The sequence below is a fragment of the Leucoraja erinacea genome, chromosome 11 (genome assembly GCF_028641065.1).
Source record: "Leucoraja erinacea ecotype New England chromosome 11, Leri_hhj_1, whole genome shotgun sequence".
NCBI lineage: Eukaryota > Metazoa > Chordata > Chondrichthyes > Rajiformes > Rajidae > Leucoraja > Leucoraja erinaceus.
In genome coordinates, this window is record NC_073387.1 from 440,526 (window position 1) to 465,599 (window position 25,074).

At 43.5% G+C, this 25,074-nt stretch overlaps 1 protein-coding gene across 3 annotated transcripts in view; it reads right to left on the bottom strand.

Annotated features, from left to right (window-relative positions):
* The window catches only part of larp1 (La ribonucleoprotein 1, translational regulator), a 131,036-nt gene that overhangs the window by 80,486 nt on the left and 25,476 nt on the right, over positions 1-25,074 (bottom strand). For 2 of the 3 annotated variants that reach the window (XM_055642542.1, XM_055642541.1), the window contains exon 2: positions 4,024-4,085. In XM_055642542.1, the coding sequence (XP_055498517.1) occupies positions 4,024-4,085 (62 nt within the window). Of the gene's footprint in view, positions 1-4,023; positions 4,086-4,836; positions 5,192-25,074 lie in introns of those variants that run through there. The other variant, XM_055642543.1, reaches the window with a different exon arrangement.

Consider the following 25,074-nt stretch of genomic DNA (forward strand, 5'->3'; position numbering starts at 1 on the left):
TCCAAGGCAAAGCCACACACAATCCATCACACTAATCATACATTTGTTTCACCATCAACACACAGTGGACACAAAGTTCACCCCTCAGCTAATCCAATAGCACCTCTTAAACCTGCAAACTTTTTCATCAAACAGGTTACCTTGATCACAGGGAACATAAACACCTACAGATTCTCTCCAATTCACACTGCACCTTGACTTCAAGAAACATTACTGCTCCTTCATCTTTGTTGGGCCGAAATCCTGGAACTCCCTTTTCAATGTTAAATCTCTCCTTATGCACTTTGATTTCAAATAGCCCTGCCAAGGGGAAGTATTTCCTATTATCTGTCTTTTATGCTCTTCATAACTTTGTGTTCCTTAATCAGCATCCCCCGCCCCACCAACCAACAAATCAGCCTCCTTTATTGCAAAGAAAACAAGTCCAGCCTTCCTAGTCTTTCCTCAAGTGCAATGCCCCATCCCATCCTGGCAAATCTGCTCAGCACCCCTCCCAGCGCAAACAACTGCTTCCTTGAGAGTAGCGATCCCAGCTGGATTTCCCCAGGATGCTCCGGTTTCCTCCAAGATGGCAAAGACATGCAGGTTGGTATATTAACTTTCCAATGTAAATTAACACCAGTGCATAAATGAGTGATACAATCCAGGAGTAGTTGATGGGAATGTATGAAGAGCAAATGGTGCAGGGTTGGATTAGTGGAACTGGATGATTGATGGTCAGCACATGCCCGTGGGGTCGAAGGGCCTATTTCAGCAGTATCTATGATTTGCTATAAACTGTGGCTGGTCCTCCAGCTGTGCCTTAACCAATATTTTATATTGTTGTACCATAAAGTCCATGGTATCATATTCCATGCCCCAATTAATAAACGGGAGCATTACATATACCTACATCACCTCATCTACATGCGGCCCATCTTCAGGGAACCTTGGACTTATGCAGCGACCAATCCTCAATGTCCTCAATGATTCCTGTGGCGTACCATACTTTGTGTAAGACTTTCTAAGGCCTTTTATTTCTTAAATGTGTTCAGGAAAACCAATTTGATCAGTATGTTTCTGGCTCAGACAGGGAGGTAGGATTGATGGATATGGTTCAGCAATCTAAGGGGAACCAGCTGATGGTGAGAAAACACCTGTGGAGCAGTGATCATCAGATCATAGTATTAAGATTAATGAAGGTCATAGCGAAATCCAAACTGCATTTCCTAAGTGTATAGCTAACTTCAATGGGGTTACTAAGGGAGATGGACAGAATTAAATATGGTCAGGTTCAAACTTCAAGAACAATGGATGGCTTTTAGTGAGCTGCTCTTTCAGTTTGGATATATCCCCACAAATGGAATGACTCCTTGGACATTCCTTTACTGATGCTGCGTCTAAATCCTTCAACTTCCTCTCCAACAGCTTTGTGGAAGTATTTAACTGCAATGGTTCAAAGCGGCAACTCATAACCACATTTCAAGGACAATCAGGGACACGCAATAAATTCTGCCCTCGTTCAGTTATGTCTCCATCCCAAATGAAAATTAACAAAAAACCAATCCCTATGGCAATCTTGAGGCCACACCCGACATAGTCTGCAGGTATGGTCTCTCTAACTTAGGAAGGTTACCCATGCAACAGACGACTTGCAACAAGAGTTCATCAGCCTGATTTCTGTAATTTGGAGTTGAGAGTGTGGGGTTGTCCAATGAGAAGAAATTAAGCATACCACACATACTATGTATTTAGTGAATTTCAATATGAAGTTGATCATATTGAAACTTAAAACATACTTAAAGGGCATGGCAGGGTGGATGTTTTCATTGGTGGAGGTAACTGGAATCACAGTATCCAACCAAGTAGATGATCATTCAGGGCTGAGATGAGAAGAAACTTCCACACAAGGGGATAGCAAATCTCGAGAATTCTCTGTCCAAGAGGGCTTTGGGATTCAGCCACAGAGTATATTAATGATAGCATTTAAAAATTACTATGGGAATCAGGGGATAGGGCAGTTAATGCACTGTTGTAAAAGATCATCCATAGTCTCATGGATTGAAGGAAGTGAGGTGATAAGCTGAGTGGCCTCCTCCTACCCCAGTTCATTACGTTACATAACATGCCGCATGAAAACAGACCCTTTTGCCAACTGCAAGTGTCATTTCCCATTACTATTAACTCACTAGTCTAGTCTCTAAGGGATCAATGCTTATTTTAGTGGGTCTCTACCGAGGATCAATCATTATTTTAGTTACTTCTCTTATTTGGAAAATTGATCAAAAATGTTCAATATCATGGGTTCCTCAGGAAAACCTCTTTCGTCTGGGGGTAGTTACAAACCTTTTGGATAAAGTAATTAATTTTTCAATGTCCAATAGCTCACTTTATCTGTGTATGCCAGAACTGATCATTTTTGGAGCAAGTCATTCATTTATTTATTATGACTAACTTTTCTTCCCTCTCCATTAGCCTACCTGCTCTAATATGCAGCACTGCCATCTGATTGATAGAATTTATTGCCACACAACCAGGGTCGGTGAATCTAACTGCCCCATTAAAAACACATCACCACAACCACAAGCTGATCAAAACCACAGATGCAACAGCTATGAATTATACACTCAACGAACCGTTCAGCATTGAAAGAGATCTTTTCGACCCACCTTGTCGATGCCAACTGTGATACCCATCTACTCTAATTCCATTTATCTGTATTTGGCCCCTGTTCCTCTCCTTCCCAATACAGTATCCTTGTGCCTGTGATACTAAAAAAAGACTTTCATCATATCTGTACCTCACTATTCAGGTGCTTAGGACAATAAAATCAACTGACTTAGTATAGTTTAGTTTAGAGATAGAGCGCGGAAACTGGCCCTTTGGCCCACCGGGTATGCGCCGACCTACGATCACGAATCCAATGAACCTACATAGAAACATAGAAAATAGGTGCAGGAGTAGGCCATTCGGCCCTTCGAGCCTGCACCGCCATTCAATATGATCATGGCTGATCATCCAACTCAGTATCCTGTACCTGCCTTCTCTCCATACCCCTTGATCCCTTTAGCCACAAGGGCCACATCTAACTCTCTCTTAAATATAGCCAATGAACTGGCCTCAACTACCTTCTGTGGCAGAGAATTCCACAGATTCACCACTCTCTGTGTGAAAAATGTTTTTCTCATCTCAGTCCTAAAAGACTTCCCCCTTATCCTTAAACTGTGACCCCTTGTTCTGGACTTCCCGAACATCGGGAACAATCTTCCTGCATCTAGCCTGTCCAACCCCTTAAGAATTTTGTATGTTTCTATAAGATTTCTATATGGTTTCTATAAGGTTTCTATAATATCCCCCCTGTATGTCTATGGAATGTGAGAGGAAACCAGAGATCCCAGGGAAACCACACGCAGGTCATGGGGAGAATGTACAAACTCCGTACAGACAAGCACCCGTAGTCAGGATCGAACCCGCGTTTCTGGCAGCAACTCTACTGCTGCGCCACCGTGTGCGCCACTAAACTGGTGCAAATACCTTTTAAATGTTTGTCATTGCTCCTACCAACAGCTTTGTGGCAACTCATTCCAGCGTCTATATGAAAAAACCTATCTATCAGATCTCCTTTCAATCTTTCCTCTCTCATTTTAAAGATGTGCTCTTTAGTTCTAGGCTCCCCGGACTGGGGAAAAAGACTATTCATCTCCATAAGGTCATCCCTCAGCCACCTACATTCCAGTAGGATAAACCCAACCTATCCATTCTCTTCTTATAACTACAGCCTTCCATTCTAGGCAACATCCTGAATTTCTTCTGCACTCTCTATTGCTATCACATTCTTCCTGTGGTGTGATGGCCAGAACTGTACACAAAATGTCTGAAAACCTTATAAGATCAAGAAAAGCAAATCAATGGACCTGATGTTCTTCTCAGTATTTGAAAAAAGAGCTAGATACAGAGATGCAGTTAGAAAAGAGCATATTTTAGCAAAAAAACATCAATAATTTGAAAATATCAGAAGATTTTGTAACAGCTCATTGGATTTACCTTGGTTCCTTTCTTTGGTCTTGGGTTTCCTGCTTTGACGACTTTGGCCGGTGCTGGCATTTCTGTGGAGGAGGAAAGATGCACATCATCATCACTGTTTATTCGATCACACCCAGTCTGAATACTGACAGCCAATTGGTTAAGATCTGACTTTGATTGTTGACCCAGGACAGGCAAGGTTAATGAAGGACCCTGACTGATGGCAAAAGGAGACTATGACCTCACACTGGATCCAACCATAAATAGGCTGTGGGGGAACTCAGCACCTGATAATTGTCCACTTGCCCATCGTTCAGTGCACTTCCACACTTCCCCCCCCATCATCTTTCTTTGCCCATCTCTCCCAACACTCTTGATACACTTTGAGGGTTTAAGGAGGCTCTAAGCTGTAAGGTCAAAGTGTCACACAGCACAGAAAAGGGCCCTACAACGCACCACCCAGGAGTTGAAGCTGAATCCAGTTTCCACTTGTGCTATTCTGTTGCAGTTACCAGGACTTTATTTGGACCATTTCTCATGGCTGGATATTTGAAGTTTTGCTGGGTGTAAAATGGCAGTCCAGCCTAGCTCCACAATTTGTTTGTGATCCGAGTAAACCACTTTCTCTGTGCATATCTGTATCACATGCACACACAACCCTCAATGTCACTCATACTGTCCCATGTATTGTGCTCTCTGCCCTACACAGCAAAACCAGATCGGAATAGAACCCAAAAGGTTTACCAGCACTTACACCTGATCCTAACCCACACGTAGTTGGGGTTTGCCAGGATTCCCAGCTAGATAGCCATGCTTTACAGGGCAGACACTCACCTCGATTCCAACTCCTGCCTACTTCACGTTCTCTCTCTGGGATGCAAAGGCTGAGGAAAGGCACAGGCATTGTCTACGTGCCTCCTAGAGCCATATCACTTCGAGGAAAGGTCTCTGTGTTAAGCCAGACCCTGGAAGCAGGGCTTCAGCTGGCTGATGGCTCATATTTCAGGCACCTCTGCTCTCACTGAGGGCATCTACTGAGCTCAAGATAGCCAATTTGTGATTGGTCAGATGCACAATGACACAATAATCGCTGTCAAAGCAGGAAATTAACTGATCAAAACGTACAGAGCTGACAGTCCAGCTGGAATAAGTGATGACAATGCTAATAGTATACCTGAAACACAGCATGCATGACAGAGGTGGTGTCCAAGCACACGCATCTGCAGACATACCTGCAGACATACCTCAGCTCAGGGTTAAGATGAAGCAATCATTGGGACCATTCCATGGAATGGCAATGTGGTGGTGGAAATGTGAAGAATGATGTGTTGAATATGGAGACTGATGGGGTTAAAGGGAAGGACCAGGGTAACTCTGGTCCTTACCTTTCTAAATAGTTTCATCTGTGAGGAGAGGGAGCACGAGCGGAACCCCACGACACAGAGGAGACACAGGTGAGTGAGTCTGTCAAAATGGGCTTATGAAAGCAACTCATGCCCAATTAATTTACTGTTATAAACATCCTTGATTGTAGGTACAGAGTATCCGATGCTGAGTCCAATTTAATGATCAAAGCCTCAATACACTTTTACTGTCACCCTCAAAGTATTGTTTATCTTAATGAACATGTTATGTACTGATACAAATTCCCTTGAATGCATCTCAAAAATTATACTCCATTTATAACCTTTTATCTATTACTGTCTCAGTTAGAACAGAAGAAGAAATCCCCTATTATTGCCTAGTTACTCTTGCACCTCACGGACTATGATGGTATAATTTTTGATGTTTTCAGGTTGTGTTTTCGTAACCAATATTGCTGCACCTATTTAACGCACACCCCCAATTTAAGTCGCCAAATTTGAAAAAAAGGAAAGAGCCAGAGTGCCAGAGAGACAGAGTGTCAAAGAGACAGAGAGACGGGGCCGATGCAGCCAGCCTTCCGCCCAGTAGGTAGCCGCCAACCACCACCACCACCGGTTGCGCCTGTGCCAAAGGACACCGTGGCTGGCAGGCCAGCAGAAGGCGCCGAGATGGCGGCCGGTTCCACTGCCCAGTCCCAGCAGCCGCTCGCAGCCACTCGAGCTACTTCCCTCCCCAGGCCAGACTCCCCACACGCTGTGAAAGGAACTCTCCCCCCCCAGCGGCGCTGTCCTTTCACAGCCGCTTCCCACCAGCTGCCAGCAATGAGGGATAGACTTGGCTATACCTCAGTAAAGCAACATCGTTCTTGATGTTGCTGTACTAAGGGATAGCCAAGTCTATCTTTCTTGGCCAACAACCTAACCTTCGGCCTCCAAGACACAGGTAAATTTTCGTGCCATATGTTTGGGTAAATACCCAAATTCATTGCCGGGAAATACGGTAATCCAAAACACAGTAACTGACAATACGTTTCATCAATAAAAGGCAAACTTAACCAGAGAAGTGATGCTATGCTTTTGTGTAATGAACTTTGCCAAGTTGAGAAGGGACAAAGCAAGTGTATTGGAGGCGATGATTGTAATCCAGGAAAATTATGGAGAAGTCCGATAAACAGTTACAATTCTAAATAGTGTTGGGGCAAATTTTACTCTGCTTGGACACAATTTCACAAGAATGGGCAAGAAACAGTGACTTCAAAGTAAATCATTGTCAAATGAATACATGATATTCACTTTCACCAGTCTGTCTTCCTTCAACACCGTCACTACTTTAGGCATCACTTTGTTTAATACCATATTTTAAACCTGCTTGAGTCATGGCTCCAATATCATGCTCTTCCTCTGCTTTCCAGGTTAATTTACTAAATCCCAACTTTTCAACTAGTTTAGCCACCCTCCCTTCTGAAACTGTTAAGATTCCATCTGCCTACCAAACCAGTTTAAACTCTCCCAAAACAAACCTCCCCATTGAATATTTGTCCTGTCCTTATTCAGTTGCAAGCCCTTCAGCTTGTCAGGACCCATCTCCTACTGAGCCATGTGGCAAGAATTAATTCCTTAAATAGCAGATTGTTATACAAGTAGTAATTAAACAGACTATACCCGTGCATTGTTTTTAATTGTGAAGGTTGAGAGGTGATCTCAAAATTCATGTGGTAAGTGACAGGACACAAGCAATAGGAATAGGAGTAAGCTATTAACACTTTTGTCATTCAATAAGATAATGGTTGATCATCCTTTCCACCTCCCCATAATCCTTGATTCCATTACTACTAATAATCTCATCTCTGAATATATACATTGATTCAATCTCCACAGCCTTCTGGGACATGTCATTCCAAAAACTCTCAACAATAGAGAGATGATATTTTCCTCATGTCAATCTTAAATGGGTACCCCTTATTCTGAGACTATACTCTTTGGCCCTCAAGTCTCCCACATTGGGGAACACCCCCATAGCATTAGCCTGCACAATCCCCCCACTGAGACAGTGCATTCCAGATTCCATCCACTCTCTTGGTGAAGAGGTTCTGCCTCAGATCTCCCCTAAATTTCTTACTGCTCACTTAAACTTATGTATGGCCTCTGCCATGGGGAAACATTTCTTACTATCTACCCTATTTATGCTTCGAGAGGTCCTTGCATATATCTGGCAGCTCTCCTTTTGAGTGGCAGCATATCCTCAGAGTGAAAACTATTTAAAATCCAATAGAATTATGGTCACTGGCCCTGAAGTGTTTCCCACGGACTCTTCCGTCGCTCGCCCTTTCTCGTTTCCGAAGAGGAGGTTCAGTGTTGCACCCTCTCTAATGGGATTCTCTATATATTGATCCTGGAAGTTTCCTTGGACATATTTTACAAATTCCATCCCATCCAAGCGCTTTGCACAACGGGCGACACAGTCAATATTAGGGAAGTTAATATTTCTTGCTAATACTATTCCATTATTCTTACCGCCCCCTACATACCTTTAATTCCCACTGACGACCAGGGAGGCCTGTAATAGTTCCCAAAAAGTGGATGGTCATCAAAATCCCATTCTTGTTTCTACATTTTACCCCAAGAGCCTCACTGGATAATCCTTTCAGCATACAGTGCATTCAGAAAGTATTCAGACCCCTTCACTTTTTCCACATTTTGTTACATTACAGCCTTATTCTAAAATGGATTAAATTATTTTTTTTATAATCAATCTACACACAATACCCCACAATGAAAAAGCAAAAACATATGTTTAGAAATGTTTGCAAAGTAATTAAAAATAAATAACTGAAATATCAATTTACATAAGTATTCAGACCCTTTACTCAGTACTTTGTTGAGGCACCCTTGGCAGCGATTACAGCCTCAAGTCTTCTTGGGTATTGCTTCATTCATCTTTCCATCGATCCTGACTAGTCTCCCAGTTCCTGCCACTGAAAACCATCCCCACAGCATGATGCTGCCACCACCATGCTTCACCGTAGGTATGGTAATGGCCAGGTGATGAGCGGTGCCTGGTTTCCTCCAGACGTGAAACTTGGCATTTAGGCCCAAGAGTTCAATGTTGGTTTCATCACACCAGAGAATCTTGTTTCTCATGGTCTGAGAGTCCTTTAGGTGCCTTTTGGCAATCTCCAAGCGGGCTGTCATGTGCCTTTTACTGAGGAGTGGCTTCCGTCTGGCCACTGTACCAAGCGTCATGTCTGGAGAAAACCAGGCACCACTCATCATGCTTGTTCTCAGCTCGGGTGGGAAAAATGGTAATACAAATAGGCTTCACGTGACTTCCAGGTAACGTAGCCATGCACGTGATGTTTTGACATTTGAAACCGTGCAGGTTTCAGGCTCAGGAAGTGCCATCAAAAAACCTTGGTGAGTAACTGCATATACAGTAAACCATCGTTTCAATGGACCGCTTTACAGGGGATTTCGGTTCTAGCGGATGGATCTGCCCATCCAGCACCGTGCTCACATGGTGCACTAGCGAGCCCTTCTTCACCCACCACACGGTTCAGTTGCCGCAGCTGTTGTTGCTGCTCACACTGTAGGCCCTGGGGAGAGAACTTTCTTCAGGCCAGCGCCACTGACAGAACACGCTCTGTCACTGTGGGACTCCGTCCCCTCTCACCAACTGTTGCTTCTCTTCCATTGGACACCGCTTTATGCGCTCCCCACTCCCTCTCACTTCACCCTGCCCACTCCACCACCGCATTCTTCACTCTCCCCCCCCCCCCCCCCCCCCGCCGGAGTCATACTACTCCACCTTGGAAGATGTCGGCGACGAAGCGGACCAAACAACCGCTGACAGCTGGTGAAAGGGGAGGCAGCCCCACGGTGACGTGTCCTGTCGATGTTGGTCGGCCTGAAGAACGCTCTGTTGCCAGGGGCTACAACATGAGCTGCAACAGCCGTATCACCGGAATGTGCAGTGGGTTAAAAAGTGCTCACTGGTGCAGACTAGTGGCCTCAGCGCCTGGTTTTAAAGTGGAACAACACAGTGCTGGAGTAAGTCAGCAGACTGAATCAGTCTGACATGGAGTCCCCATGTCACCTATCCACATTCTCCAGAGATGCTGCCTGACTCAATGAGTCACTCCAGTACTTTGTGTCCTTTTGTGTATTAAGCATCATCTGCAGTTCTTTGTTTCATATACATATAATGATAATACCTTACTTAGCTATAGTGTTTAATCAGCAATAACGGACACCAGTCTCCCCTCTGTGGTCCGATATGATGACGGTTTACTGTATTGGTAAATGGTAAGACCAAATCTCCCACCACTTCACTTGGCTCAGTTAATAGCATTAATATACAGAGGGATCTTGGGATCCAAGCCCATAGGTCCCTGAAAGTGGAAACACAAGTAGATAATGGTATGATTGCCTTCATAGGTTGGGGATTTGAGGACAAGCTGTTTTGTAAAACTTTGGTATGGCCGCATTTGGAATATTATGTGCAGTTTTACAAGTATGTGGGGCCTGTAAAACGGTGCAGAAGAAGTTTACCAGGATGCTGCCGGATTAGATAGTATTAGCTATTAGGAGAGATTAGACAAACTTGTTGAGGTGTTGGAGGTTGAAGAGAGACCACGTGGAAGTATATAAAATGATGTAGTGTATATAGGGTAGATAGTCAGAACCGTTTCCCCCCAGAGAGGAAATGTCAGCAACTAGAGGGTCTGGCTTCAAGGCCTGAGGGTTAAAGTTTAAAGGAAATGTGCGGGATGAGTTTTTGTTGACACAGAGAGTGGTGGAACATGCTGCCAGAGGTGCTGGTGAATGCAGATCGTGGTGGCATTTAAGAAGATTTTATATAGGCATGTTGACATGCAGGGAACGGAGGGATATAGATTAGTTTAATATTCGGCAGAGACATTGTAAGCCATTGGGCGCTGTAAAATTTTATGTTCTATTTTCAAATTCCACCATCTCAGCGTTGAATTGCTTGCCGCAGCCTACCCTCACACCCAGCACCCACTACATGTTGCCTCAGTGGTTCCCTGTACACCATGCTATGTGGGGACGAGATCACCTCAACTGTTTAATTACAGACTTTTCAGCAGAAAACCCAACTAGGTACCTGGTGCAGTACTGGAGATGGCAGAGTATACCGGGCACAGTAATGCTATCAATAATACAGCTTCATGCATATTATCCTAATGGTACCTTTTAATATTGATCCCATTATTACTTATTGCTGGAAATGCATCCCAAGCACTACGCAAGTAACTAATGCATGGCGGTAGAGATAGTAAATGTTGAGGTTCCAGATCAGCAGCCAGCTTTGTTCTAAATGGTGCTGGATCTTGAAGCTGCTGGATCTACATCTACATGCATTCAGCAAATGGAGAGTATTCTAGTAAACATATGATACATTTTATGAATAGTGCAAATATATTGAAATCAGGAGAGTTGCTCACCCCAGAACAAAAAGACTGCAACCTACTCTTGTAGATATAACTTGTGTTTCTGAGGCAAAATGTCTGGTTAATGGTGACTCAGTGTATGATGAGTAGCTATGCTATGGTCAATGAATGTTAGAGGTGGACAATCATCACCTGGTCCAGTACTTGTACAAACAAACTACTTGTTGCCATATTTAAATACAATCAAGCATGGATATTGTCAGGTCTTGCAAATGGGCAAGGAGAACTCCAATAAGTAAAGAATTGTCAATGGAACAAGCACTGCGAAATGAATGGCAAATGTTCTAGCTTCCATTATTTAAAAAAAATTGTAAATGCCAAAGTGAAAGGCAAGATCGACCACTGAATGCAGTGAAATTGAGATTGTTTCGTAGTCATAAGATACTGCAATCAGTGGGGTTCTAACTGTAAAAGGCAGTGAATCAAGCCACTTCAAGTAAACTCACAACTGGATAAAAATGGTCAAACATTCTTATGCTGTTGCACGAGCAAGGTCATGAGGTAAAGATTCAAGGTCGCATGAGTTTCAATCGAATTAATGGTGCCCTCACAGGAGTGTGTAGCTTCCTGCACGTACAGGGCAAGTGTCAGCTACATAGCTCAGTATGCATGGTTGTACATTCCCTGCACACAGGCTGGTCATCAGCACTCAATGCAAACAAGCCTGTCTTCCAGGATCTATAAATCGAGATTGGTCAAATATTTAAACAAATAAATGATTTAAATAAAAATCATGCAGACTATATGTACAGAAACAAAATATTCATTCTGACCAGTGAAACTCAACATAAATACATAAAGCATGACAGCAAAATCCAGCCAATGTTACCATTTTAAATTTCCTACCAGTACAAAGTAATCTGTGCCCACAATCATCTGATAGGATCTTTGGAACAGTACATTTTAAGGAACTTTCCACAGTCAGCTTTCACCTCTGGAGTGCTTGAAACTTTGACATTTCGACAAGAGAGCCGAGTGTGTAAATATAAAACAGAAATGACAATGCAGACATTTCTATATAAAATCAGATTAAAAAAAAACCCATTTCATACGTGCAACACACTAACTACTTATAAATGTGCTTACCAGTCAAGTTAACACGATCAACATCAGCAGGGTTAGTGAAACACGACATAATGAGCAGGCTGCACACCAAGCTCTGCACTGTAGGCAAATATGATAGTGTCACATGATCGGTACTTGGGAGTTGCAGGGTTATTTTTGTAGCAGACAAGGTTATTCCCGATCTTGTACATTTAACACTTCAAGTTTCATTTAAGTCTTGGTGAATGTTACAATCAGAGCTGCAAATGTTACGTACCTTAACGTAATGTTCAAATTGTATATGACATCATCCTGCAAGACTTCAAGTATATAGCACAGAAAGTGCCACGTTTATACAAGCACTTGATCTATGGCTGTCTAAGATTTGCCAAGATGTTTAACTAGATGCTCCTCAAACAGTACGAGTCCCTAGCTTCATCTCGCCCACATGTAATACACTCCTAATTCCAAGCACCGTCAGGGTGCAAAAAATTCTTCAGATTCTTTTAAGACCTTGAAACTATGCTCTAAAGGGGAAAAGGTTCTCATCTACCACATCAACATCCTCATAATTCTGTATAATTTACTCCGGGACAGTCAACTTGGCTTTGTCCACAGCAGAGCATACAGTACAAATTTGATTACGTGTTTTGGGGAGGTGATCGATAAAGGTAGGTAATAGATTTTATCTATATGGAATTTAGTGAAAGTATTTGATAAAGTCCCTCATGAATGTCTGAACCAGAATTTTAAAATGCGTGGGATCCACAGTGACCTAGAACTGGCTTACTCAAAGACAGAAGATTGTGGTGGACTGGACTATTCTGACTGGAGGTCTGCAGTGATCTGTGCTGGGACCTCTGATGTTTATAAATAACTTGGACATAAATGTAAATATGTTGGTTGGTGAGATGTAGATGGGTTGGTTAGGTTTGCAAATTATACCAAAATTGGTGGAGATGCGGACTGAGGAAGGCCGTCAAAATGTAGAATGGGATATAGATCAGCTACAGAAATGTCGGAGAGATGGAAGAGGTAGTTTAATCCGAGTATGGGAGATTGAATGTAGGGGGAAAATATACAATTAATGGTAAGACCCTTAACAGTATTGATTACCGAGGGATCGTGGGATCCAAGTCCATTGCTCCCTGAAAGTGGGAGACCAAGTAGATAGAATGGTAAAGAAGGTGCATGATTGACTTGCCATCGTCAGCCAGAGCACCGAGTGAGAGTCAGGAGATCATGTTGCAGCTTTATAGGGCTTTCATTAGACAGCATTTGGAGTATCGTGTGCAGTTCTGATCAGCCCATTACAGAAAGGAGGCTGTGGAGTGGGGGCAGAAGAGGTTTACCAGAATGCTATCTGGATTAGGAGGCATTAGCTATAAGGAGAGTTTGGATGAACTTGAATTTTCTCTGGTTCATCGGAGGTTGGGGGAGACATGATAAAAGTATATAAGATTATGAGAGGCCGTTGATAAGGTACAACACGTGAGGCTGCTAAAAATATGAGAGGCCATTGTATTAGAGGTAAGATACTAGCATGGATATAAGTTATGATTGTGTGGTGGAGTAGACGCATTCGCCAAATAGCCTAATCCTGCTCCTTTGACTTACGAAGTTATAATAGAAAGAGAATAAAAATCAGAACTATTTTTTCCAGGGTGGAAATGTTAATACTAGAGGGCATGGCTTTAATGTAAGAGGGGGAAATTTAAAGATGTTTGGGACAATTAAAAATAATGTTTTAGATAGGGTGGTGGGTGCCTGGTACTAGTTACAGTTGTGGTGGTGGAGACAGATATGACAATGGCATTTAAGAGGCCTTTAGATAGGCACATGGATCTGGAGGGATAAGGATCATGTGTAGGCAGAGGAGATGAGTTTCACCTGACATCATGTTTGGCATATATATTGTGGGTCAAAGGGTCTGTCCCCCTGATGTCGTTTGTCCTCAACCATGAAACTCCTCACTCTCCTGAACTCCAAGTAAAATAAATCCATCCTATCCATCCATTCCATACTGAAAGGCCACATTCCAAGCAACACCCAGGTAAATCTCCGCACACAAAACTCATTAGTTAAGTCCTTGAATTAATTTCAAGAAACAGAAGTCTTGAATGAAAAACTAAATGTTAATGCACAATGTATTGACATGTATTCTGAATTGGACATTTGGGACAAGCATATTTATGGACAAATAATAGCCTATATGGAATGGATTATGGTTTTGAGCCACATGAATGACATGTACACAGTCAGCTCAATTCAGTCACAGCTTCAAACTGCCATTGTACAATTCCCATCTTTGACAAAGAGAAAAGTGGAAATTGGACCCACAACCATCTCAAATCAGCAAACCACACTGGGATCTAGCCATAGAGCAATAGATACAACATGGAAACAAGCCATTCAGCCCACTACGATGACCATCATTTTATGGTCCAACTGTAGCCCATTTCATTCCCATCACATTCCCAAGGACACAAACAGTGCAGGGTTCCTCTCTGGTCATTCCCCTCAGCAACAGGCATAACTCTATACAAAAAAAACCTTCATTAACCTTCTTTAAACTTATCCCTCTTACCATAACCTGGAAAAAAAAGACCATCTATCCTTTCTTTAATGCAATGACTAGAACCACACAATATAGGGGCTTAACCAAAGTTTAAAACAGCTCCAACATTGCTTCCCAATATATACCCCCAACTGATGTAGGTAATGATGCCTTATACCTACTCCATCTACTTGCCACTTTCAGGGAACTATGGATGTGTACACCAAGATCCAACTGCACATACGTGCTCCTGTCCTGCCATTTACTGTATACTGTCCTCTTACATTTGACTTGCTAAAATGCAATACCTCACACTTGTCTGGATTAAACTCCATCTGCTATTGCTCCACCATATTTCCAGGTGATGTACATCTTGCTGTATCCTTTGACAATTTTTTTCACTATCTGTAACTCTGCTAATTTGTGTGTCATCTGCAAACTCATTAAGCAGCCCATCTACATTTTCATCCAAATCATTTAGATAAGTAACGGAGGTCCCATCACTGATCCCAGTGGAACATCACTTCCAGTCAGAATAACACTTCACCACCTCTATCCTGACTTCTATGGCCATGCCAATTTTACATCAAATCACCAGTGATTCCTTGATCTTCTGGATCACCCTACTATGAGGAACCTTGTCAAACCTTGACTTCACTAGTCCATGCAGACAAAATACACTGTCGGACTCGTATCAACTCATCAAAAAACCCAATCACATTTGTAAGACTTGCATAGACGTAAAATGCTGGAGTAACACAGTGTGTCATCTCTGGAGAAAATGGATAGGTGACGTTCCGGGTCAGCACCCTTCCTCGGGGTGTGGGTGGTGGGGGTGCTGGTGCAGGAGAAAGGGGGACAACAACGAGAAGCAAGAAAAGACAAAGACAAATCATGGTCAGCAACAGATGACCTCAAGCAGGGAGGATCCCCGATAGGCCGATTGTTGGCTAGGGCTGGTGTGATTTATTGTTGCAAACTGGAACTGGTTAACCAACTTTTTGTGATGGGGGGGGGGGGGGGGGGGGGGGGGGGAGAGGGGAGTGTTTGCACGGGTTACATAAAATTAGAGAATTAAACATTCATACTGCTGAGTTGTAAGCTGCCTGCGCAAAATATGAGGTGCTGTTCCTAGCAATGTTACAAAATTTTGAGATTTAAAAAATCAAGTCTGCAATTTATCCCATCAGATAAAGCATAACAATAAGTTTAATTTGACACCAAATTCACTTTCATATCTCAAGTATTAAAAAAGTTATGACCATTTTCATACTCGGAAATTAGCATCTTGTTCCCTATTGATATTCAATGGACATTACAAAAAAGCTGTGATCTTGGATAATCAAACGCCCATTTCTTAAGGAAAGATTAACATTTTTAAATAGCCTAAGTGTCCAAAGATTATTCACAAATAATTCACAATATAACATGATTTTTATATCTAATTTACATTAATTTATAGGCCAAATGGAAGGAATTTAGTGTTCAATTGCTGTAAATCAATGCCCATTTAAATCGGCTTTCTAGTGGGTTCATGTGGAACGCGCCGGTTTAGAACGTTGACATAGCGCTAGATTAGTGCCCTCAAGTGCCGAGAAAAATACTGCGGGATATAAAAAGCCCAAAATGAGCTATTCGTTATAGATAATTTGATATATAGGGTTATATATATGCCCCATTTAATGTAAAAATAAGGTACATACCTTTAATTGTTTGCTCTATAAAACCCTGGGGCTGCGAGAGATTGCGAAATGAAACAGTAATTTTAAAACTATTAGAACTATATTATCGAGGCCTATAAAACTAATAATACCTTTTGCGACCGGGTCTTGCAGCGATTTTTCGTTAATGATTTACTAGGCTGAACATGTGCGATTAGTACAGCCTAGTAAAAATCGCGTTTTAAACCCGCCCCCTCCAAACAGCGCCAAAATCGCGGGCCTGGCTGAGGGCAGATTCCTAATGACGATTCAGGTAGGTTTTGTAACATACCTACTGTTCCTCCAATGTGTGTGTGGAGCCTCACTCTAGCAATGGAGGTGGCCCAGGACAGAGAGGTCAGTATGGACATGGGAAAGGGACTTTAAATGGCAGGCAACTAACTAGGAGATCTAGTAGGCCTTGATGGACCAAGCACAAGTGTTCAATGAAACGGTCACCGAGTTAACGCTTTGTCTTGCCTTGTCAGACTTGGAGGCTGCTGGATACTAGCTCATTGGATGCATTTAAAGAGGTAGATGCTTTTCTTTACAAGATCAAGGATTCAGGGCCATAGGAACTGGCATCCAAGAAGAGTTTAAGCCTGGAGCAGGTTAGCCACGATCCTACTGAATGGAAGTGAAGGATCGACAAATGGTCTGATACTTGAAAGGTTTCTCTTAACTTTCTTTTTCCACAGATGCAGCTTGAACTGCTGAGATTTTCCAGTACATTGTTTTAATTTCAAATCTCTAGCATCTACATTTTGATTTACATTAGCATTTCCCTTGATGTTTTGGGAATTGCACTCAAGCAATTAACGAGAGAGTATTGCGCAGAGTACATGCAGTGCACTCTTTTGACATAGTTCTTGAGTGGTGTCAGAACTGCAGTCATTAGTTATAGGATGACGATCCTCTAGAGGTGCAGGAAGGATTTATGTTGCGCGTGATTTGGCTCATTGTGTCAATGTGGCCGTTTGCTAGTTCGTACTTTTATCACATCTTTGATCAGCATTCACGGCAGCAAATCAGCTTACAGAAGGTGAACTTAGGTTGTTATCAGGATTGCCAAGGCCAAACAAACATTGAACTGATGGAAACAGCTCTGCATCACAACAAGAAAATGAATTCAAAAGGCCATAAACTCATGGCATGAAGTATTGGAGACATTAAATCAACCCTGCATTCTTCCCAGTTCTCTCCAACTCGTGTTCTCAGGGGAGGGGAATTTAAACATTAAGGACATAGATTCAAGGAGAAAGGGGAACGATTTAAAGGGGACCTGGGAGACAATTTTTTGTAAAGAGTGTGGGCATTCGAACAAGCTGCAAGAAACAGTGGTACATATAGGTGGGTACAAATACAACATTTAAAATGCATTTAGACAATTGAGACTTGTAAATTTCCAACCAAGGCATTTACCAGGATAGAAACTTTTCCTTTCCAAGTAAATGCCTTGATCGGAAATGCCTTTTCCTATGAAGTAGTTTACCTGGATAGGAAGGGTTTGGAGGGATATGGATCAACCCAAGTAGATGGGACAAGCTCAGGGAGACAACTTGGTTGGCATGAATGAGTTGGGGCAAAGGGTCGGCTTCTGTTCTTTATAACTAATTCTATGATTCTTGTTTCTAGTCAGAAAAGCTATGGGGAGGTTAGAAATCCAGGGAAATTTAGTGCAGGAAGTGGTGATGAGACAGACTGATTCCTTAGACTGGCAGTTTGCTGAAAGAATAAGTCAACAAGCAGATTGGTCCAGCAGGAGGTTTTTGCACATGAAGCAAAGGTGGGCCCCACTTCTAACATGATGTGTTTGTTTCACACCTGTGTACACAAACAACACAAGTAAGCTTAATCGGAATTATAAAAATAAAACTTAGTCCTTCTGGAAGAAAGGCAGTCAGCTTACATGGTCCACAAATGATTTTTTACAATTTGGAGATAAAATATGTGCTTTGTAATTCAGGAACCATGTGGATCTCTGTTGATTCCACCAAGGAAACAGACGTATTGCAAGGGGATCTCTATTTCATATTCTGAGAGGTTTCGATTATTTGCACTCCACTGTGGAGGAAGGTCACTAGCATCATTAGTGCCTGCATGGGTGTGAAATCTTCATATTTTTTCAAGTACAATTTTCAAGGGCTGATTAGGATGATAACCATGGTCAGCATGGTTTTGTATGTGGGAGGTAATGTCTCAGAAATCTGATTGAATTTCTGAAGACGTGACCAAAAAGGTCGATGGGAGCAGAGCTGTAGATGTTGTATACATGGATTTCAGTAAGGCATTTGACAAGGTCCGCATGGCAGGCTGCTCTGGAAGGTGAGATTGCATGGGATCAGAGGAGAGATAGCTGAATGGATAGCAAATTGGCTCCATGGAAGGAAGCAGAGGTTGATGGTGGAAGGTTGCTTCTTGGACTGGAGGCCTGTGACTAGTGGTGTGCCTCAGGGTTCGGTGCTGGGCCCGTTACTGTTTGTCATCTACATCAATGATTTGGATGAGAACATACAAGGCAAGATTAGTAAGTTTGCTGATGGTACAAAAGTGAGTGGTTTTGCAGATAGTGAAGATGGTTGGGAAATATTGCAGCGGGGTTTGGATCGATTAACCAGGTGGGCGGAGGAATGGTTGATGGAATTTAATACAGAGAAGTGTGAGGTGTTACATTTTGTGATGTCGAACAAGGGCAGGACTACACAGCGAATGGTAGCTCTCTGGGGAGTGTTGTAGAGCAGAGGGATCTAGGAGTGCAGGTGCATGGTTCCTTGAAAGTTGAGTCGGAGGTAGATAAGGTGGTCAAAAAAGGCTTTTGGCACATTGGCCTTCATCAGTCACAGTATAGAGGTTGGGAGGTCATATTGCAGTTGTATAAGACACTGGTGAGCCGCTTTTGGAATATTGTGTTCAGTTCTGGGCACCATGTTATAGGAAAGATATTGTCATGCTTGAAAGGGTTCAGAGAAGGTTTACGAGCATGTTGCCAGGACTAGAGGGTGTGAGCTATAGGGAGAGGTTGAGTAGGCTGGGTCTCTATTCCTTGGAGTGCAGGAGGATGAGGGGAGATCTTATAGAGGTATACAAAATCATGAGGGGAATAGATCGGGTAGACGCACAGAGTCTCTTGCACAGAATAGGGGAATCTAGGACCTGAGGACATAGTTTTAAGGTGAAGGGGAAAAGATTTAATAGGAATCTGAGGGGTAGCTTTTTTACACAAAGGGTGGTGGGTGTATGGAACAAGCTGCCAGATGAGGAAGTTGAGGCTGGTTCAACGCACATCTTGGGTCAAATTCAACACCCCATTTGTGATATGACTGGCTCAGCCTCAGGCAGCTGCAAGCAAAATGCCACATGCCCTGTAAGGATTACAACTAGAAGTTGTCATCATATAACATTCAACATCACATAAGCATCTTTTATTTGGGTGAAATCAAAATGTGCATTTACAAACACAAAAGCCAAGAAACTTTGAATCCAACCCCTGCCTTCTGACAATAACAGTGGTACAGTGCTCTGTACATTTGCTCTACAGGAACTCACCCACCCGTTTATAGAGATGGGTTTTCCTCCATTATTATGTAGTCAACCAGCTCCACGGCAGTATGTTCTATAACTGCTGAAGAAACGGAGTTTTAACCTGTTAATGAAGTCTGCCATTGAAACTGATGCTACCCTGCTGTTATTGAAGACTCCTGTCCAAGATTAGAGGACATAGCTTCAGGGCGAGAGGTGTAAAGTTTCAAAAAGATGTTTATGGAAACTTTTCCCCCAGTGTGATAGATGCTGGAACACACTGCAAAGGAATGGGATGATGGAAGCAGATACAATAGTAATGTAAAATACAGTAGGAAAGCAAGTGTCATTGGTTAAATAATCAGGACAAATCTCCACACCCACATTATCTTAGTCCCAAGACACCCAGGGATAATTTTGCTTTTGGTATTATAACAATATTTAGAGCACATCAGTATATTCTCTCCAAGTCTTTTCACTCTAACCTCGATCAACCTTCTGTGTGGGATCTTATCAAAACATTCAGAAAATACTAACGCACCACATTTGCTATTCACCTTATTCATTCTTTTGTCACATTTTCAAAGAACTTCAGATTAGTCAATTGCATTTTTTCCCCATGCAAATATACTGTCTGCTCAATCCTCTTATACTCGTCGTGTTATTACATCTTTCACCATAGACTTAGTTGTTTTCTCACTCCCTCTTTCCTACCCGCAAAGCTTTTCACTGTACCTTTGTTCACACATGACAATAAACTAAACTAAGGGCGGCACAGTGGTGCAGCGGTAGAGTTGCTGGTTCATATCGCCAGAGATCCGGGTTCAATCCTGACTACGGGACTGTCTGTATGGAGTTTGTACGTTTTCCTTGTGACCTGCGTGGGTTTTGCTCCGAGGTAGAAACATAGAAAAATAGGTGCAGGAGTAGGCCATTCGGCCCTTCGAGTCAGCACCGCCATTCAATATGATCATGGCTGATCATCTAAAATCAGTACCCTGTTGCTGCTTTTTCCCCATATCCCTCGATTCCTTTAGTCCTAAGAGCTAAATCTCTCTTGAAAACATCCAGTGAATTGGCCTCCACTGCCTTCTGTAGCAGAGAATTTCACAGACTCACAACTTTTTCCTCATCTCATTCCTAAATGGCCTACCCCTTTATTAAACTATGACCCCTGGTGTCATGAGATCTTCGCTTTCCTCCCACTCCAAAAACATGCAGATTTGTAAGTTACGTAGCTTGGTGTACATGTAAATTTGCCCTTCTGTGTGCAGGATAGTGCTAGTATGCAGAGATCGCTGGTCAGCACAGACTCATTGGGCTGAAGGGCCTGTTTCGTGCTGTATCTCTAAACTAAACTCAAACTCTCTTGTTAAATAATGGGGTATCATTTGCTCAAACTAAAAGAAAGTAGGAGGGGGAAGAGGTTCAGGAAAATACAACACAAATGGCTTTAACATCTTAAGACACATGATGAACAGATTAAAACTATGAAAATGGAACAACCCAAATACTTAGGTGCTGAACAGCTAGGAGGAAAATAGAAAGGGTTAAGTGTATGAACAGATTTAAACATAGAACCATTATTGCAATTCCTCCAGAAGATTAACTTGTAAATGCACCAATATATAGATTAAAAGCAACAATTATAAAGACACAGACCATCTGTACTTTTACCCCAAACCGAGCATTTAAATGACAGACAGCCAGGCACGCACTTCCACAGATCAGGCCACGTCCATGCAACTTTGAGACTATGTTAATTTTTAGAAGAGAAACTGCATATGATTATGAAAATATGTTTTTTTTTGTGTTTCCCAGCCTATGAATGGTAAGTCCTGAACATGAGTGACTGAAATTTTGAGCTTTAAAGCACTGCCTCCATGTTCAAACAGACCAATACAATAAGGATGACTCAGCAATTAGCGTGGGCAAACTGTTCAACGTGTTTCTGGGAACCAGGGCTGATGCAACCAAGGATAGAAGGTACAGCAGTAAAACACAATGTCAAAAAGATTCTGCTACTCAGTTTAATGTCTGAACGGAGCTTAAAAGGCTGAAGACTTTTACCTCCAACACACCGTCACACACTCCTCTCCAACTCACACAGATTCATTCTGTGCAATTTAGACAGATTTATTATGACACAGATTTGTTCTAGGGGCAAGATATACGAGGCAAATGGAACCATAACTTCAAATTTTAATGTTATGACACTCATGGACATGTGAGACACATGTCAGCTTTACAGCGAAGATAGGCACAAAATACAGGAGTAACTCAGCGGGACAGAAGGAATGGGTGATATTTTGGGTCGAGACCCTTCTTCAGACTGAAGGGTCTTGACCCGAAACGTCCAACATTCCTTCTCTCCAGAGATGTTGCCTGCCCCGCTGAGTTACTCCAGCATTTTGTGTCTAACTCTGATCTTGGATGTTTACTTGTGGGAATGTTTGCTTGCTTGAACCTTTTCTTTAATTCACATCGCCTTGAAAATCCGACGCGGTAATGGTGAAATTTTTACATATTCCGGTAGATTCATTTCAAAAATCCCCATATCTGTAAATTTGATTCATTATTTCCTGAGTTTAACTAACATTGTTCACCAATCTGCCATCTTTTTAACATCTAATGTGCTGAGGCAAGCAGGGTGACGTCACAATGCCTTTGCTCCTCGCGGCAAGCTGCGCAGAATTTTCAACGCTCAAGGCCACTGTATTCCACAAGTCCAGCCGCCCTCCCTCGCCACCCCCCGGGTCGGGATTTAAGCCATTGAACACGTGCTCAAGTCGTGCAGCGCGCTCCGCTGAACTCCTTCAAGTTCTATAACATGGCGGCGGTCGTTATCGCAGTGCGGGAGCAGACAAACGCAGTGGAAAAGTGGCCGTGGCTGCCGTCGCAGGGGATGACCTCTTCTCCGTCTCCCCCGCCCGATCGCCTGTCACGCTGGTGGGTGTGCTTAGCCTCGCAGAAGCCACGATTAGCCGACCTTCCGCGGCTTTTCACCGTCCTCAGATCGCTCCGGGCCTCACTCTGGTCCACGACGGCCGCAGACTAGCTCGGGCTCGGCGCCTGATGGGGAGGCTTTTGCTCTACGACCTGCATAGGTGCTGCCTCTACCCACTCCCCCTCCCCCAGAGAGGGGGGGGGGTGGAAGGAGTGAAGGTGAGGGGGTGGAGAGGGAGGTGTGGAGGAGAGGGGGGAGGGAGAGGGGGGAGAGGAGAGGGGAGGAGGGGGAGGGGGGCCTTACTCTCTGCCCCCCACCCCTCCCTCACTAGTAAGTAGTGAATATTGGGACCTATGGGTGAGTGGTGGAGTATTGCATTCAGTAACCAGCCCTCCCCCGTGACGTCGAAACCCCCCCATCAATCTCTCCCCCCCTCCCTCTAGCCGCGCCTGCGCAGTTGGGGGTCATGCGTGAGTGGATAGGGCGGGCGATGGGGTGAAAGGAGGTAGGAGTGTGTGTGTGTGCGTCCGGCCGAAGACCGCCCGTCCCGCCCCTCGACCCAACAGCTTCCTCTTGGTCCAGTTAATCCTATTTGCCTGCATTTGGCCCATATTGCTCTAACCCATTCCTGTACATGCACGGCTCGAAATTAGCAGTTGCCCGGGTGCCAATGACCACCTAAAGTGCCACCGGGCAACCTAAATGCCGAGTCATTTTGGCCAGCTTGGCACTGCAGATACTGGTTTATACCGAAGAAAGATACAAAAAACTGGAGTAACTCTAGTGGTCAGGCAGCATATCTGGAGAAAAAGAACGTCACTTTTCGTGTCGTCAGCGGCGGGGCAAAGATACTAGGTGCGGGGTGACTGAGGGTCGGAGTAAATGACGGGCCCCACACAACGGCAGGGACAGCGGCTCCACCTCCTCCTCCCGCTCTGAGAGCGGTCGTTTGTGCCACTCCAACGGCGATAACCGCTTTCAAAAACATCCCTCCCACATGCCGAGGCGGGGAGGAGGGAGAAAGGGGGAGGCCTCCTTCCGCCTATTTGCGGAGGAGGGGAGGCAGTGGCGAGGGGATCCCAACTGCCTCCCCCTTTGGCGGCTGCACTTGGCGGTGGACAGGGACGGCCAAGGCAGCGGGGTGGTGATGACGGTGTTGTCCGAGGAGCGCTGCCCTTCCTTCCACCCCACCTCCCCTCTACCTCTCTCTCTCTCTCTCTCTCTCTCTCTTTCTCTCTCTCTCGTTGGCCCCCCTCCACCTATCCTGGTACCCCTCCTCTCCATCCCACACAGATCCCCATTCCCACCTCTATTCAGTCCTCACTGACATCCCCTGTGCTTCCCTCCCGATCTACCCCCCCCCCCCCCCCCATCCATTCACCCTGCACTGATCTCCCTATCCACCGCACATTGATTCTCCCGCCGCTCCCCATCCATCCTACACTGGTCCACCAATTCATCCTGTATTAACCCCCCTCCCCATCAATCCTGTACTGACTCCATTCATCCTGCACCGATCCCCCCATCCATCCTGTAGTGATCTCCCCATTCATCTTTTACTGATCCCCTCATTCATCCTGTAATGATCCTCCCCATCCATCTAGGCTGTGGGCTGAGCATCAAAAATGTGTCTAGAAATCAGTTTTCGTGACCCAAGTCACCAAACTACATTAAATTTTCCACAGATTTAGATGAAATATAATTGAGAAGGAAGTCATAACTCGTCATTGCCGAAAGTTGCACATTAATTAATTAAACTAATTAGAAAATGAGATCAGGAAAGTAAGCACCATCTAGTGGCCAATGCCCATATTACACAATGGGCAGCCTATTTCCGTGTTGCAGTCCATTTAAACTATATATCATTATACTTATATATATATATTCCAGATAGTAATATAGGTATAATAATATAATATATTATTATACCTATATATATTCCAGATAGTAATATTCCTCAGTTTTCCTGGAAACGGCCGCTACGGACGGCACTATGTACACCCCCGCGGAGAAGATCAGCGGCTCTGCGAATCGGCCGCTTTTTAATTGAGCCTGTGTTAAATGCATATAGGCCCCGCGATCGGAGCACCTTTTCCTGGTAAGTTATCGCAGGCAGCTCCGAGATTAGATGATTAAGACTTATTACTCTACAACATGCTGGCATTCGTGAAAATGTTTAATTTATCTAGTTATTGATACATATAGCTTAGGCCCTCAACTTAGTGAGTGAGTGAGTGAGTGAATGAGTGAATGGAGTGAATGTACAGCCTCCTAATTTTTTCACATTATAAAGGGTGCAATTAAATGAATTAAAGTCCATTCAGATTAATTTTCATAAATTCAGAATTTAGATCTTATCTTTCAGTTTGAGTTGATTCACAAAGTTTCACAACTTTGTGCTCAGCAGGGACTTTGCTTTCAACACTTTCTTCCACTTCTATCCACTTAACTGCACATTTTGCAGACTTCTTAA